The sequence below is a fragment of the Gracilinanus agilis genome, chromosome 5 (assembly GCF_016433145.1).
Source record: "Gracilinanus agilis isolate LMUSP501 chromosome 5, AgileGrace, whole genome shotgun sequence".
Taxonomy (NCBI): domain Eukaryota; kingdom Metazoa; phylum Chordata; class Mammalia; order Didelphimorphia; family Didelphidae; genus Gracilinanus; species Gracilinanus agilis.
In genome coordinates this window covers 65,645,944-65,663,925 of record NC_058134.1, presented here as the reverse complement: position 1 = coordinate 65,663,925, position 17,982 = coordinate 65,645,944, and the positions used below count along the sequence as shown (strand labels likewise).

The window sequence follows — 17,982 nt, the reverse complement described above, 5'->3', positions numbered from 1 at the left end:
TTCCTTCCTTCCTTCCTTCCTTCCTTCCTTCCTTCCTTCCTTCCTTCCTTTCTTTCTTTCTCTTTCTTTCTTTTCTTTCTTTCTCTGTCTATCTATTCATCCATCTGTCCATCTATCTTTCTTTTTTTTTTAAACCCTTAACTTCCATCTTGGAGTTAATACTGTGTATTGGTTCCATGGCAGAAGAGTGGTAAGGATAGGCAATGGGGGTCAAGTGACTCTCCACATGGTTAGGAAGCATCTGAGGTCAGATCTGAACTCAGAAAGATGGGTCTCTGTGACTCCAGTCCAGGCATTCTATCCACTGCACCACTGAGCAGCTCTAAATATGGACATGCATTTTTCTTCACCATGAATAGGAGTTAAGCTCTTGGTAGACAAGAAATGTTTCATTTTTGTCTTTATCTGCCCAGCACCTAGCATATGGTTGAAGTTTAATCAGTTCTTTGTTGACTGACTGAGGGTAGGAGAAGGGAAAACACGATGGTTAAGTGCCCAAGTCTCCAAGTCCCCATGGCCTAATTAGCCTCTTCTTTTCTGGAAGAGACCATAATCTCCCAGGCTGACATTATTCACAACTTGTTTCTTCAAGACAACTTCTTATTTTAAAAATAAGCACAATGCCAGAATTAAATAACCTCCCTCACCCTGAAAGGCTGCTTTGTATCATTTGGATAGAACCCACGACAATCCACAGAAGGATCTTAGGAAACGAAGGGCCAGATTTCTCTCTTTCTGTCTAACCCACCTCCCCTGTTGCCTCTCATCAGACTTAGAGGACAAAGGGAAATGCTTCCCCTCATCTACAGTTAAACTTCATAAGAAAAATGTAGGACTGATACAACCGGCTCATTCCAGAAGGAAAGCTTAAACTGATGTGCTGATGAACCTTTCAAGTTAATGAAATCAGAAAAATAAGATTCTCAGACTTTGAGGCAGAAGGGACCTCAGAGTTACTCTTTCATTTTACAAGTGGGGAAACTGAGGCTTTAGGGATTAAGTAACTTGGTCAAAGGTAGTAAGGAGGTAAGATCTGAACCCAGTTTCTCTGAATCCAGAGCCCGGCTCTTTCTACTTATACACTATCTTAAAGTTAGAGACTTCATTAGTCAGAATGGCTCATCAACAAAGAATGATCTCGGATTCCTTATAGCACTATTATTCATAGGATCAGATTCAGAGAGACCTTTGCAATCGAGTCATTTTCCTGCTGTTACAAGTGAAGGAGCAGACATGTCTTATGACAAATAATGCCAAACCAAACATCAAGCACACATTGACTTAAAATGAATGACTTTTTAATTTTGATTGATTTGCAATATTATGGTTTTAAATTTTCCGTAGAGAAATTTGAGATGTATAATCTCTCTACATTTAAAATGAGGAATATTTATTTAAACTAGGAAAGCCCTAAAAGTATATGATGCTGAACAACTAAATGTATGAGAATGGCTAGACAAGAGAGGTGGAATAAGCCCTTATTGCTCAGAGATCATTTATCGGTAGAACAGCAAAAGGAATATGCTTTCATCTTCTCTATTCCCACTGGAACTTTCCCTAGTTCAAACCTTTCCACCACCTGTTGGGACTATTTGCAATAATCTTTGTTCCTGATATTGTTTCTTCCACTGGCATCTGCACATCCAAAAGGCTTGCGCCATTTGGGGATACTTGCTCACACCATTTGGCATCAGTCAGAAATCCCATGTTTCTCTGTATTTTTCATATTCACCCTTTCTTACAGGAGCTTACACTGATCTCTAAAAAGCAATCTGAACAGCTGGGAGAAACCTACAGAGAGGATCACCGGTCAGAAGCTTCTTGATGGGCTATTTGATTTTCCTCGAGGCTTAGCACTGTCTAAAACTTCCCTCGTATTTGGGAACAGCCAGATCAGTTAACCTTACACATCCTATTGCTTAGAGCTATGTCTCTACACTTCCCAGTTCTGAACAAGTCCCATTCTAAGGCTGGTTAGTGAGATTTTCCTCCCCATCTCCTACAATACAGTAAAACTTAAAATTATCAGATTCTCTCCATCAGCTAAGCCTATAGAGTTTGTATTTTTTATCTTTCTCATTTGAGAAAGATGAAGGAGGAAAAAACCAGAGTAGATAGGGGTGAAGGAGAAACGATGGGGGTAGGAATGAGAGAGGCTTCAATAACTAGCTGGCACGGTGCATTGGCCAACTAAAAATTGTACCTGGAGTTCCCTCATCTGACGGAGCTGGAGCCGAAGTTCAGACACATTTCGCCTCATGTCGTACAGGCTCATCTGGATTGCAGTGGAGCCGGCAGGTGGTGGCTGACTGAAGAGTGCACTGGACTCCTGAGGGGCCACAGAAGTCTTCCCACCAGAAATGTGAGGGGTTCCTGCAAGAAGAGCACCAGGGTTTCTTTAGTCCATCAGAGAACAAAAATCCAATTGCATTGTTCCCAATCCTGGCACAATGAGATGAGGGAAGCAGTGAAAATGGCACTGATGCACAATAAGGGCTGAATAAATGTTTTATCATTTATTCAATCAATCATTTGAAAACAGGCTTTGGGTTAAGATCCTGAGTCTGCCATTTGCTAGTTGTGTGACCTCGAGTCTCAGTTTCATCAAATATAAAATAAAGGAATTGGAATAGAGAACTTTTAGTTCTAAATCTATGATACCACTTCCAATGTAGGGGATATAAGAAATTCTGCAAATATTTCTCTTCGAAATTAAGGGGCAGGAATTGAACCTGTAATTTTGTCAGAAAAGATAACTCTCAGTTAAGGAACTACCTACCATCTACCCGGTTGGGTCAACACCTTCTTGGTAGTTTAGTCTAGAGCCATTTTGGCAAACCTGTGGCACATGTGCTGGAGGGGGCTGCTCCCTTCCCCATCTCCACTGTACCTGAGGATATTTCTCTCATGACCCACCCCTCTGTCCAGAAGCCCAAGGGGAGTGCTTCTTCCCTCCCCTGTCTGGAATAAGACATGGGGCTCACATGTAGCATGAGGATTGCAGTTGGGGCACTCCATCTCTAAAAGGTTCACCATCACTGGTCTAGTGGCTTGCCTGAAACACTAAGAAATTAAGCCCAAGGTGAAACTAGGTATCAATGGTGGGACCTAAACCTAGATATATGTACCTTCAAAACTGGCTCTATCCACTACATAAAATAAAAATAAAGGTTTTTTTCCTTTTCAAAGTCTAAAATACCTAACAAACCACATATATAACAATTCTCTGTATTGCCTATATGCCTCATACTAAAAAGTCTTAGCTTTAGCTGGAGTTTAGTGAGACATGCAGGTAGAACTAAAAAAAAGATTTAAGAAACACTTTCAGAATGCCTTTGGGCTGCTAACACCAGTAGAAGAGGTGTGACCTTGGTTCAGATCGGTCCTTGTTGGAAAAGAAGGTGCCATCTTGAATTCTCTACATTAAATAGGGCAACCAAAATAAGTGATCTTCTCAAGTTGTCTCACACCTATTGTTTTGCCCTCTATAATCAATGATTGAAGCAATCATCAGTCTCCTGGGTTCCAAGTACTGCTAGGCACTGAGTATATGAATAGCCCTTATAGACAGAATCATGGCTTCTGAGCTGAAAGGCTCCATAGAGATCTTTAAATCCAACACTTTTGGGTCACACTGCTAAGAAATAGCTGGGACAGGATTCAAACTGGACAACAAATCTAGAGTTCTACATCAAAAGTTCTGCATTTTGTAAGCACACTTGAGGAAGGTCAGAGATTAGCCAAAGTAATCCTTAATACTGATTTTAAAAGATGCTCAAAGATTTTTGAGAAAGTGAATTTATGTTGGAAGTAGAGGTGGAGAAGAGGTGCCAATGTTTGCATAGGTGTGGTGTTGAGGAATAATTCTTTTTAAAACTTTTTTATATTTATTTCTTTGTTACATTAAAATTCCCAAGTTAACTCCCTCCCTCTTGCTCATCTCCATTCTAGAAAAGGCATAATCCGACAAACAGATCTATGTATATATATAAAACTATGCTTGCTTATTTCTATTTATTAGATCTTTTTCTGGAGGGGGACACATAACTCCTTCTACAGGCAATAGGAAATGTTCTGTTCTCTTCTCTCCACCCTCTATCCTCCCTTGAAAACAATATAATCCTAAAGTAAGGACTAGCAGAGCAGTCTCTGAGTCAGATTAATCATCCCCACACCCACACTTCTCAATGGGCTTTTCTGCTTCCTTTCCGGTAAAGGGCAGAGTTGAAGTCTTTAAATAGGCTAAAGCTTCCCTGGCAGTAATAGCCCTGTATCAGTTAATCTCACACACCCTTCTCCTTCCCAGACAGAGCCTAGGGAACAAACAGCATTTTATAGCTTCTCTGTCAGTTTCCTCCCCATCTTGTATAGCCCAGTAAACTTAAAAAGGCAATTTCTCCAATTGGCTAAATCTATGAATGAGGGAGTTTCCTCATAGCTTTGTCCTCATAGTCAGTCACTTTTTGGGCACTTGCCCTGGAACCAGAAAATAAAACTAAGTGGACACAGGACACCTAGTTCCCTATCCATAGGCTTAATCCACCAAAGCAGGCCAGAGTTTTCCCCTTCCCTAGAATAATATCCCTTGGAAGGGGAGGAACTGTCCCAAAAGAGGCAGAATAGCCTGGGGTTGGTGAGATGCTCTGGTCAATGATCATCTTTAATTTTCCTTACATCAAACCCAAATCTGCCTTTTTGTACCCCAAACTCCCACCCTCCAACCTGATCTTCAATTGTGTCCTACTCTTCATGATCCCATTTGGGGTCTTCTTGGCAAGAATGCTAGAGTGGTTTGCTATTTCCTTTTCCAGCTCATTTGACAGATGAGAAAACTAGGCAAACTGAGCAAAGAAACTGATTTGTCCAGGGTCACACAGCTAATAAAGTGTCTGAGGGCAGATTTGAATTTAGGATGTTGAGTTTTCCAGGCCCTGTGCTCTACCTACTGTGACACCTGCTATCCCTACCCCACAACCTATCTTTCTTCAGCTTCCACTCACTGCTCTTCCTTTTTGCCCTCTGATCCCTAGACATTTCCTCATTTTCTGGTCAGACACGTTATTGTTCAGTGAATCCAAATGTAATCTTAAATTTGGCTTTCCCTCTGTGTCTTAAAAGCAGAAAGTAAGATTCCCAAGCACTATTTTTATTGTGTCACTTGATGGAATAGTGAAGGTATTTTTGGTTGTGGGATAAACTTCCTACCTGTTTGTCTCACTGGACAGTCCCTATTCTGTGAAACTTTCCATTAACTGGTTTTTGGGACTTTGAAAGACATAATTTTCCATTTCATTTCATTGTCTTGGTCTCCCAAATCACTCAGCATTTGTTTTTTGTTCAATAGACTGCCAAAATACCACTCCACAAAATTAATATTCTGGCTTAAAAGGAAAGGAAATGATACCATGTTGCATCTTGTTTGGTGATTAGACTGAAGAAACATTCCATAAATTCATGATTCCTGGTCTCAAAACTATTTGACAACATGTTTCTCCATTCTTTATTGGTTTTCCCTATCACATTCCTCCTTTTTGCTCTCTTCAATTCTCCAATTCCAGCCCTGATTCCTGAAGTTTCAGCAGAGGAACCAGTTTCTTACTTTACTGAGATCAAGGCTGCCTGGAGTTCATTTCTGTTTTGGTCTTACTCCATTCTCAAGTTCTTTCCATGGCTTCCCCTTTTTTTGACTTTCTCTGCTTGACCTCCATCAAAGTGAAGTAGCCTTCTTTTTTGGGAGGCAAAGGGTCCTACCCATGTCCTTGATCCTTTGTCCTCTCACTGTGTGACAAAATGGTACAACTCACAGCTGCTTCTGTGACAGCTGAATAAGTATTATTTTGTGACATCAGCAAGTTACTTGACCTCCCTGAGCCCCAGGTACCATAGGAGTTCTAAAAACGTGACCACTGCTAAGGCATCTTCTAACCTCTTACCCTTAGCTCCATTTATTTCACCTCTCTCTTCCTCTCTTTTTCTCAATTTATGGCATCTTTCCTTTCTGCTTTCAAACATTCTTGGGTCTTCTTTTTGAAACTTAAAAAGGATCTTTGATTTCATCAATATGGGTACTACCTGCTTTGATGCATATTGCCACCCATTCATGTCTTCTCATCTAGGACAACTTTTGAACATGCTCCCTCATAAACCTTCTAGGAAAGGGGCAAATCCAATGTGCTGGGGGCCTCTTCTCTTTGGATCTCTACACTGAATGGATACCTATGGAGCAAAAAGACTCTGATGATCTTACTCCTCATTCCTGCCACACGACTAGTCTGCTTTCTTTTACTGATGGTTTATTCTTCTGATGACATCTTTTATATGACTTCTTTTGTCTAGTTCTTGGTTGGTGAATCACTTTGACCTAAGTCATCCATTTCTCCATCACCCTTTGGGTGATCCTTAACTTAATTTTTGGATGGCTCTGGTATTCCCTGTTTTGTAGCCATAGCGCATCACTGAAAAAAAAATTGTTCTTTTATCTTAATTTTAAAAAACCAAACTTTCCCCTGACCTAGAATAAATTAATTCTTCAGTTTACAGAAATAGGTTCCTTTCTGTTCTTAATCTATATCCCCATGAACGTCTTACACTCATGAACTAAGCCCATTTTCCTGCTGGGAATAGTGTTTAAATACCCCTAGAATATGCTTCAGCAAAGTCAAGCAACTAATTAATGTCTAATAATACTCATCAACTTGCCAGGCTTAACAGAGTGATTTGATTGGTCAAGAACCTTAATTTAGAAAACAGTTATAAATAAACCATCAGTTTGGGAACAGAACAACAGTATACCCTATTTACATATTCTAGAAAATGGAATGGTTGAGGGGCAAGCTTTCATTGTTAAGTGATTATTGGACATTTTGGTCCTTTAACTTCATGCAACTACTATCATGCTCAACCTGGAGATTTAACAATGAACCCGTGCTGCCGTTACTAGATAAAGGTATTGGAAAGGAGGCAATAAATTCAAATGATGAGAAAATATATGAAAAATTAAAACAATTACTCAGGACATAAATTAATTGTTTAATCAATTTGAAGCTGGTGAGAAACGTAATGGAAAAAACTTGATTACTAGGGGGGCACTCATACAGGGCAGATAATTCAACTGTCAAGTACTGGTACTATATGAATGTTCACCTTTAATATCTTTGCATCATAAAAATCTGAAAATAGCAGAGGATTATTATAATATTTTGAGTATCCCTTGCCTTAATCAGAACATTATTTTCTTATAAATGTTTGATTCTAGTACATGTTGTGTTCTTAAATGTAATTTTGTTAGAACCTAGACTAGTGATTCCCATAGTGGGTGCCACTGCCCCCTGGTGGGTGCTGCAGCGATTCTGGGGAGTGGTGATGGCCACAGGTGCATTTGGGGTTGGTGAATAATTGTAAGGGGGTGGTGATAGTATGTGACAAGGGGCGCCAAGTAATATTTTTTCTCGAAATGGGGTGGCAGGCCAAAAAAGTTTGGGAACCACTGACCTAGACCATCATTCCTCTATCAAAAATACTTCTAATTTTATGATAATTCCTGAAGAAAGTCTTTTGGAACTAAAATTTATAGCATAATTTCCTAGAATATATAAATTCCATTAAATGAGGAATATAAGCATTTAGCAGAATCTGACTAGTTGGAGGACTCATATGTAAGGTAGAAAATTCAACTGCCAAGTCCTGGTAGCATATGTATTTTCACTTCCAATATTTTTTACATCAGAGAAATTTAACCGCACCAGAGGGTTATTATTAATATTTTAAATGTTTTTGTCTTATTCAGAACATGATTTTCTTGTGTTTGGTTTCAATACATGTTCTACATTCTTAAATATAAATTTATTATATCCGGGACTGTTATTTCTCCATCAAAAATACTTCTAATTTTAAGACAATTCCTGAGAAAAGTCTTTTAGAGCTAAAATTCACTTCACAGTAAAATTGCTTAGAATATATAAATTCCATTAAATGGGGATTATAAGCATTTAGATGAATCTTAATAGTTGGAGGATGGCTGGCCTTATTCTCTAACAAATTGAGTAAATCAGACAAATGAGACGGCATTGTAAAAGAAGAAATAATTCTGCATTTGGAGTATGTTTCCTACGGGGTATGGCATCAAATCCAAGCTCTGCTATTTCCATATGTACAATCTTATATGCCTCAATTTCTCTCTCTTGTCCTTAGTTTCCTCATTTGTAAATTCAGATAATTGGGCTGGAAGCACTTTCTCTATCCCAAAATCTATGGCTCTATATCCCATAATCCTATGAAATACTGAAGAAAAAACCCAAAGATGTTCAATCATTATAGATACAAACATAAAAGGGGAAAAGGGTAGTGAGTGAGTAAAGATCAAGGGAGCCCATAAAATCTGGGGGAAGAGTTCAGAAGAGTTTCAGGGGATAGGTTGAGATAATATCATGAAGAAATATTGAGGTAAACTCTAGAAAGATGACAGCAATTAGAAGTGATCTAAGCATTCCAGAGGAGGATTCATCATGGCAGCTTTAAGAAACTCAAGTTTAAAGCTGAACATTAAAACTAATTTTTTCTCAATGAGAAACAAAACAAGTCTTTCTTAATGGAAGGCAGGGTTGGTTGGCTATCTCGAGCAGGAGATCGGGAAAGACAATATACTGGCTTAAAATCATGCTGATTTTGGAGTCTTTACTTCAGCATATGTTTTGGTAGAAGCAGAGAAACACAGAACCCCTTGGGCACCTGGAAGCACAGAGGAGAAACTAGGAAAAATGAAAAAGGAGAAGGAGAAAGGAAGGCAACCACTGTGGCTTCATTGTTTTCCTTCAGGCAATCCATGGTGGAATTTATCAAGTTACAGAATTTAAGAAATTAAGAGTCAATTGATATTCCAGATGAACTTCAAATATCTTAAGAAGACAACAGTGTAGAGAAGTTCACTAACTTTCTGACAGTTTAGAATGGGCAAAGGAAAGGGGAAGTAGAAATGCATTGGATTTGGAGTTGAGAAGATACTTTTTGCCTGTGTTCCCTTGGGCAAATCACTTAATCTCTTTGGTTCTCATTTTCATCATTGGTAAAATGAGATGGAGTGGAGTAGATGATTCCTCAGGGGCCTTCCAGCATTAAAACAAAGTTTAGTAGCATAATGACAGGAAAGAGGTGTTAAATATTTGTGAAGAGAGGCAATGATTCCAAAGCCTAATCTTGGAGGGATGGGACCCAAGGACTCCAAAGTGTCAAAATTCCTTGAAAGGGTAGCTGATCTCTTTCAGATTCCCCAAGTACCACTGGATGAAAAGAAACAGAATATTGGTCAACAGTCCCTTTGGGTATTACCGGAGTTGGCTACCAGCTGATTCCTAGATCACCTGCCATAGCGTACATGTTGAAGCTATCAAACCTACCACTCTTAAAACTCAGAAATTACTTGAAAAAATGACGAGGATGCAAGAGCGTTTGTACTTTGTTTATATGGATTTCCTTCTCCCCTAACCCTTCCATAAGACACATATTACATAGAATAAGAGCTGAAACAGAGCTGTGGATCACCCAGCCCAGCACCCCATCTCTGACAATAACTGCCAAAAGATGTGCAGTGGGAGAGCATGATGCCCTCTTTAACCTTTAACTGGAAAGGTCAACCTCTGAGGTACTAAATAAATGCTCTGGGGCCAGAAAAACATAGGGCAGTCTTTTTAGCTAATGTATGACTATTGCTTTTTCAGGGATACATAGAGCCTGAAGGAATTATGTCCAAAAGAATAGAATAAAATATGCACTTTGACTTTTGCCTTCATCTTGAATTGAAGTGTTTAATTCCATTTCATCTAAATGGGAAATAAAAATAATTGATGTGCCTGGTTATGCACAAAGGGCCAGATTACTCAGACCCAGAAAATGAGTGCAATGTTATTCAAGGCAGGGAAAACAGAGCCAGGTCTACTTCTATCTAGCCCCTGCTACCAGCTGGGATTTCCTAATTGGCATAACAGGGAAGAAGAAGTTTCACTTACATTTGGACAAACACAAAAAGGCGGTAGTTTTGCATTAGAATCCTCTTTATTTCACTATTCTCAATAGCCCTGGGTTCTTATCCTTTTTTTGTAGCAGGGACCTCCTCAGCAGCCTGGTAAAAGCCTATGGACTTCTTTTTAGAATATTTTTAAATGCATAAAATAAAATACATGGGAGGATCACAAAGGAAACCAATTTTATGAAATTATAGTTATTCAATATTGTTGTTGTTGTTGAATCAGTTCCAGTCCCATCCAACTCCTGGTGGCCACATAGAGGGTTTTCTTGGCAAAGATACTGGAGTAGTTTTGCTATTTTCTTTTCTAGATCATTTTACAGATAAGGAAAGTGAGGCAAATAAAGTTAAGTGATTAGCCCAGGGTTTATATATATATATATGTGTGTGTGTGTGTGTGTGTGTGTGTGTGTGTGTGTGTGTGTGTGTGTGTGCATATACGTATATGCATGTGAGTATGTGTGTAACTATATATTGTGATATACCAATTACAAAGACTTCAGCTTAAGAATTCACTGAACTAAAGGCAGCCAGTGGCAGCTTTCCCATTGAGCCACCATATTGGTACTAATCAGGATCAAGAATGGCCAACCTGTTGCATGCATTTGCCTTAAGACCTATGGGTTCTTTTCCAGGCATTCTATGCTCTGCCCTTTGGTTGGAGGGGACATGTTGTATCCAAGTACTCCATCCATCACCTCTTAATGCTTCTACCTCACCTTTAAACCCTTTATCTTGTTTCCATACCTTCAACTGCTAGAGAGCTTGGATCAGTAAGCTGAGGGGGTAAGGAGTAGGGGAAGATGGAGAGTAAGCCCCGAGAGGAACCCTAGTAGTAACCAGCAGGTATATCCATGGGAAATAATTTCTGGTAGACTCCTTATTGACACACTAGCAAACAGAGCCCCTGAATAATAATAAATGTTCCTTGCAATTTCTCTATAAAAGAAAATTTATAACTATTACCATTATATTCTGGAGGGCAAGGCTATCTTGGTTTCTGTGTTTGTGTTGCCTAAGTTTGGCCATAGTATGTCCTTAACGAATGTTTTTGCTTTCATTCAGAATTTTCTTTGCAAATTAAATCATTTTTTTTCTAAGTAGTGGGAAAACCATGAAGAGAAAAAACTGCCTGAGGGAAGTAATGAGCACTTTTTATTAGGCACCTACCATGTTCTAGGCACTATACTAAGAATTTTACAAATATGTCATCTGATTCTCACAAGAACTTTGGGAAGTAAGTACTATTATTATCTCCATTTTGCAATTGAGGAAACTGAGGCAAATGGCAGTCGCATAGTTCGGTAAGTGTCTAAGTCTTCCCAGCTCTCTAACCACTGTGCCAGTAGCTTCCCATTTGAGTTTGACTAAATAAGAAAATCAAGGAAATCAGAGTCACTGTCATCTGTAGCAGTAACAAGGGCATTCACTTTTGACTTTACAAAAATGTGAAAGCTATAAAGGGGACTTAAAATGATAATGGAGCAAGCGACAGCCTCCATGGAGGGACACAAACCATCTCCCCTTGTCTGAGTTCTGGAAAATCATGATGGGAAAAATAATTTGCGTTTTGTTGGCATTTAAAGGATTAACAAAGTGCTTTCTGCTCAGTAATTCAGTGAATAAAGTAGCCCAAATGCATATTATTCACATTTTTAATATAAGAAAACTTAAGGCTCAAAGAATTAAGTGATTTGTCCATGTTCTATTGCTAGTATTTAGCCCAGGTTTCCAAGTGAAACTTACTTCCCCCAATTTATGTGGCTTCTTCATTTTCAACTGGAAACCCAGTTCAATTTAAAATAAAATTAATATATATTTATATCTAGATATCCATGGGGCAGCTAGGAAACATAGTGGATAGAGTGCTGGGCTTGGAGGAAGGAAGACATCTTTTTGAGTTCAAATTTGGCCTTGGCCACTTCTAAGCTGTGTGAACCTGGGCAAGTCACTTCACTCTGTTTGCCTCAGTTTTCTCATATGTAAAAATGAGCTGGAGAAGGAAATGGCAAAACAGTCCAGTGTTTTTGCCAAGAAAACCCCAAATGGGGTCATGAAGAGTCAGATATGACTGAAATTACCAAACATCAAAGACACACATGAAATACAGATATGTATACAGGCACATACTTTTGAGATATAACTAGGGGTGCTGTGTGTGGGACCAGATGTGGGATTTCATTTATGTAGGAGCTCCTCCTAGGAACCTCCTTTAATGATGCAGATAAAGTCAGAGCCTTCTTGGCCCCTTTGCGAGATGCATGAGGGCACGGGGAAGTGAGCTTGCCCAGGGTCACACAGCCAATATGGGTCAGAGGTAGGACCTGGACTCCAGCCTTCCTAATAGCAAGGCCAGCCCTCACTATGACTCGCCATGCTGTCTCTGATAGCATCATATTTTACTTAGTTTATTTTTAGATTTATTCAGAAAGGTTGAGTTAGAAGACCTATTTTGATATAAAGCAGGATTTATTAATGACAAATTAGGGGGCAGATAGGAAGCACAGTGGGTAGAGTGCCACGAGTTGGGGCAACCTGGGTTCAAATGTGGTCTCAGTTACTTCCTAGGCTGTGAGATCCTGGACAAGTCCTTTCACCTCGATTGTCTAGCTCTTATTGCTCTTCTCTCTAAGAATTGATACTAAGACATAAGGTAAATAAGGTAAGAGTTTGCTTTTTTTTTTTTTTAAAGGGGAAATTACAGATGACAGAATCATAGATCTGCAAAGATAGAAGGAACCTCAGAAGCCATCTAGTCTAATCTTCACAGGGCTTCCCCTGGTGCTTTTAAACCATGCCACATCTGTGAGTGCCAGCCTGCACCAGTCTGGCCCCCCGGCAAGCCATCAACTGTACATGAATATTCTCAGAGCACCATCACAGCTTAGCAATGACCTTAGGCCATATTATGGAAAGAGATATAGGAGAAATCTAAAGAAGTTGCAAAAGTACAGGATGCAACCATGATATGGTGTGCTCTAGATGATGGTACCCAGAGATAAGATCCTTCTGACAAATACTTTCTCTGGAATTGAGAAAGCTGCGTCACCTCTCAAAACTTCTATTTTCTTATTTGTAAGTAATGGGAGTGGATTAAAACCAAGGGTTCTGAGTCTGGAGCCTGGATTGGTCTTTTAAAAGATTATTCCTATAAAGAACTGGAGGAATTCCACGTGAACTGGAAAGACCTCCAGGAACTGATGCCGAGTGAAAGGAGCAGAACCAGGAGAACCTTATACACAGAGACTGACACACTGTGGTAAAATTGAACATAATGGACTTTTGTACTAGCAGCAATGCAATGATCCAGAGCAAGGCTGAGGGACTTATGAGAAAGAAAACTAGCCACATTCAGAGGAAGAACTGTGGGAAGAGAAACAGAAGAGAAACAACTGCTTGAACACATGGGCTGATGGGGATAATATTGAGGATGTAGACACTAAACAATAATTCTAGTCCAACTATCAGTAATATGGAATTAGGTCTTGATCAATGATACATGTAAAACCCAGTGGAATTGTGCGTTGGCTAAGGGGGGTTTGGGGGGCTTTGGGGAGAGGGAAAGAACATGAAAATATTCAAAATTAAAATAAAAAAAAACAACAACAAAAAACATTATTCCTAGAAGGGGTGCCGTGGCTGCTAAAGGAGCTCATAACACACAAAGGGGTAAAAACCTTGGTGTAAAAGACATCTAAGGTCCCTTCCCATTCCAACATTCTACGATCCATCCCTTTTTTTTAAGTTGTTGTGACTCCGGCCAGCTGGAGACAAAGTTTCCCAAACTTTTCATCAATGGTCTTGGATTTTGAGATATGTAACATCTTGAAGACTCATAAAAAACATACAAAGTATCACTAATAACAAGTCACATATCAAGAATACAATCAACTCTCACATGTGTTAAAATGGAAGAAGATACCCTGGGAAGAGTCTTGTTCTTGGGTTCAAATCTCAGCTCTGTTTCTCAATTTTTTCATCAATAAGGTTGGACTAGTTGACCTCTAGGTGGTAGGATCACAGCTTGAAAACAAGAAGGGACCTTTAAAGCCATCTAGTCCAAAACCCATATTTTATAGATGAAGAAATTAAGGCTCAGAGGATAAGTCACTCCGATAGGAACCCCCCAGAGTTGGAATTTCAATTCAGGGTGGCAGACTAGAAGTACTCTTTCTACTTCATTATATTGGTCTTTTCAATACCTAAATCCTGAAACTATCACTATTTAAAAAAAATTCAACTTGAATTCCCTTGCTTCTCTGTCAGCTCTTGGGTCTAAGTAGCCATTGGTGTATATCTGAGAATATGCAAATCCTTTTTAGGAATAGCCTAAGCAAAATATCATTAGAATGTCAAATCTGGTAGGAAAATACATTTGTAGACACGTACACATATATCCAAATATAGATCATATGACTCATTCAAGTCATCATAGTATTTGGGTAATCCATTAGGTATAATCTCTTGTGTTTCAAATGGTAATTTTTTTTTAAACTTTAACTTTCATCTTAGAATCAATACTGTGTATTGGTTTTAAGGCAGAAGAGTGGTAAGGTCTAGGCAATGGAGGATAAGTGACTTGCACAGGGTCACACAGCTAGGAAGTGTCTTTAGCCAAATTTGAACCCAGGACCTCCCATCTCTAGTTCTGGCTCTCCATTCACTGAGGCATCCAGCTGTCCCCCACTTTGAAAAATCTAATCTTGATTATAGGAGGGGACTTCTTTTACTAACCACTGTCTCTAATGGTTTTCTCCCTTATCCTTTAAAAGATATTGCCCTCTTTTTCTTGGCTGCTTAGGTTTTTAAATTCCCCATCCTTCTCTCCTCATTAACTTTAGTCTTTGATGAAGAGATGACTCTACTCATGGCTAACCTTCTACATGTCTTTTTCTCTAATCTTCAAACCATCCCTATTTACTGGCATCTTCCTTACTGCCTAGAAACATGCCCAAGTCTCCTCTCATCTAACCAAACAAGCAAAAACCCTCCTTGTTGGTCTTCACATATGAAATTCCATCTCCCTTTTGGTACTTTTATATTGTTTTTCATGCCTGGAAAGGCCTCTCTTCTCATTTCTCTCCGTGTCTCTTTGTTTCCTAAAATAACTCAAATTAGTTCAACTGCTACCTTTCTCCATCCATACAGCTGTTGGTGCTCTTTCCCATGAAATATTACCTTATATTGACTTTTGCATATATCTATATGTGTAGCTATTGTATTGCCCATCAACAGAACATAGGCTTCTTGAAGGCAGAGATTAATCCAATTGAAAAAAAATTTGTGTCCCCAATACTTATCTTGGTTCCCTGGAAAATGTGACTATGGATTAATAAAGGCTTCTTTTTTAATTGCTAATTCTGCCTCTTCCAATTCAGGAATCTCTAATCGTGACCCAAAAAACCTGGGGTAGTATTCTTTCTTAAACTCCCAAGGGTGTGGTAGCATCTGATGACTTTCATGTGCTTTGATGTTATTATAAAAACATGTAATGAATCTTAAGTATTTCTGTAGTGGCTAAAATATTCCCATCGGATTCAAGAGCTTCCATTCTTTTCTCCTGATCCTGGCATGATGAATGACTTAGCCTCATTATGGTTCAATTTACCCATCTATAAAATGGGGTTGGTAACTCCTGTCTAGTTGTTTCTGTCCTAGGGCATTGCATAATCTCCATGGCAACTGAAACTTCTGTGGACAGATACTCTTGGGATTATGCTTTCATAATTGGGAACAGTTTTCAACTATTTCTTTACTGAAAACCCTTAAACTAAAATGGAAATAGCTCTTAAGGCAAGTTCATCAACCTTTAAGAAAAAATCTTAGGTACTCTTTCATTATGTGGTGGGGATGAGATTTTAGTGGCTTTACCAGAGCAAAAACTTCTTGACTAGGGACTAAATGGTTCCCAGATCCTTCCAGCTAGAAGTAATTTCTCCGTCCCATGAACTCTCCTGCCCTTCACGATGATTTCTCTTGGGCATTTGATGTCTATGCTCTATCATACTTATTTGTCTTATCTCCTTAGTCAGACTGTATCCTCCTTGAGGACAGAAGTCTTATTAAGGATCCATGACTTCATCTGTATGTACTCCTTCTAAAAATGCAGACTGGAGCTCCTCCATGCTTTATGAAAAGTTTTAATGAGCTACTATAACCAAATAGCATTCACTACCTAATAGATAAGCTCTGCGTTTAGCTAAGTTGATTCTCAAAAGAGAAAGAGTCAATATAGCTAGTCTCATACTCAAAGCCCTTAGAGGCTACAAAATATTGGTGATATCATGATGGTCTTGGAGGAGATCTGGGTGCAAATTTTGCCTTTGACATAATCTATGTGACCGTGAATAAGTCACTTAACCTCTATGACAACTGTCTAGGACTTACTGATAAATTTATGGTCCTATTGCCATCTCTCCTGATGGAAAGAATTTTCATGGTGGGAGGTTCCAAAGCCTTTTTGTATTTACAGAAGACTAGCCAGAATTTGCGATCCATTGGCATAGTCTTCAAGAAGCCAGGATCTTCTCTCTCCACATGATAATGGCATCAGAGTAGGAGTTTTTTGGAAGCCTGTGTAGAGGGCATTAAATAAATATGAGTGAAATGAATGAAGTAAAGGGCCGGGGAATTGAGCTGGTAAATTTAGCTTCACAAATACCAAAGTTTCATTCTGATGTGATATATTTTCATCTGATGAACCTCTGTGGCAAATTTCTCAACCTGTCCCCTAACTGTAACTCTGCAGGTTAATTCTAACCTGATGGGAGAAAGAACTCATTTTTCTGGTGATTGCGTTGGCTAAAGAGGCTAAGTGAATTCTCCCAAAGCATTTGGCAGGATGAAACTCTTACTGAATGTAATTAACTGCTATTAAACTCCTCTGCCCTTTCCCCCCCCTCTGAAGTCACATATTAATCCTAATGAATGCTATCCATTTATTTTGCCTTTCTCCCCCTAGACATTCTCTCCATGTCTCCATTAACCTCACTTGTGAAACATTGAGGTATTTGGGCAGGAGGAAAGAGGATTCATCTCTGAGAAGGGAATAAATTATTTTTGAAAACCCAGCCTTGTGACATGACTGTCTAGCCCTGTGGAGCAGACCATGTGAGCACTATCAAAGAGATGAACTAACAGGGATGATTTTTGGGAAATTTAGAAAAAGGAATGATACAATCTCCCATTTATCTATAGCTTAAGGAACATTTGCCTCACATGAAGCTTGTGGAGTCAATAGTCCAGTGAGCATTATCCTTAGATCTGCAAGATGTGACTCTTTTCCCCAAGAGATCAAGCAATTTTCCAGAAGAGGAAAAACATGACCACCTGAGCTTTCTTTTTTTAATTTTCAGGAACATATTGATACTCTATCTTCTTTGTTTCTAAGCAGCTTCTGTTTTAGTTTGCCTCAATTGATTAATTGGCTCATATCCAGATTTAATTTTCTAAAACGAGCCATACTTATATAAATGAACTACAATAAAATGTGTTACATTATGCTATTTTGTAGATGAGGAAACTGAGGCTCAGAGAGAATTGTGATTTATTCAAGGTTGCACAGCTAGCAAGCAATGGAGTGAAAATCCAAACTCAGGTTTAGTTGAGTGCTCTTTTTCCTCCTTCAATTCTACATCTTCCTTTTAGACACTGCAGCATGTTCATGACAGGTGCTGTCTTGAGGAAGGAATTTCGTATATTCATACTAAGACCTTAGTAATGCTTCCCTGGTTAAGAGACTCAGGATCTACTACCTGTTGGTTACCTCACTGGACATGCAACCTTAGATAAGTCACTTCCACTCAGTAGGTCTCAATTTACCCATCTGGAAAATGATGTGGTAGGATGAGACTGGGGTTTTGAACTTGATATGTGTGTGTGTGTGTGTGTGTGTGTGTGTGTGTGTGTGTGTGAGAGAGAGAGAGAGAGAGAGAGAGAGAGAGAGAGAGAGAGAGAGAGAGAGA

The 17,982-nt window shown here is 39.1% G+C and overlaps 1 protein-coding gene across 1 annotated transcript in view; it reads right to left on the bottom strand.

Annotated features, from left to right (window-relative positions):
* The window catches only part of KIAA1217 (KIAA1217 ortholog), a 415,980-nt gene that overhangs the window by 45,265 nt on the left and 352,733 nt on the right, over positions 1 to 17,982 (bottom strand). The window contains exon 9 of the mRNA XM_044678100.1: positions 2,204 to 2,373. Coding sequence (XP_044534035.1) covers positions 2,204 to 2,373 — 170 coding nt within the window. The remainder of the gene's footprint in view (positions 1 to 2,203; positions 2,374 to 17,982) is intronic.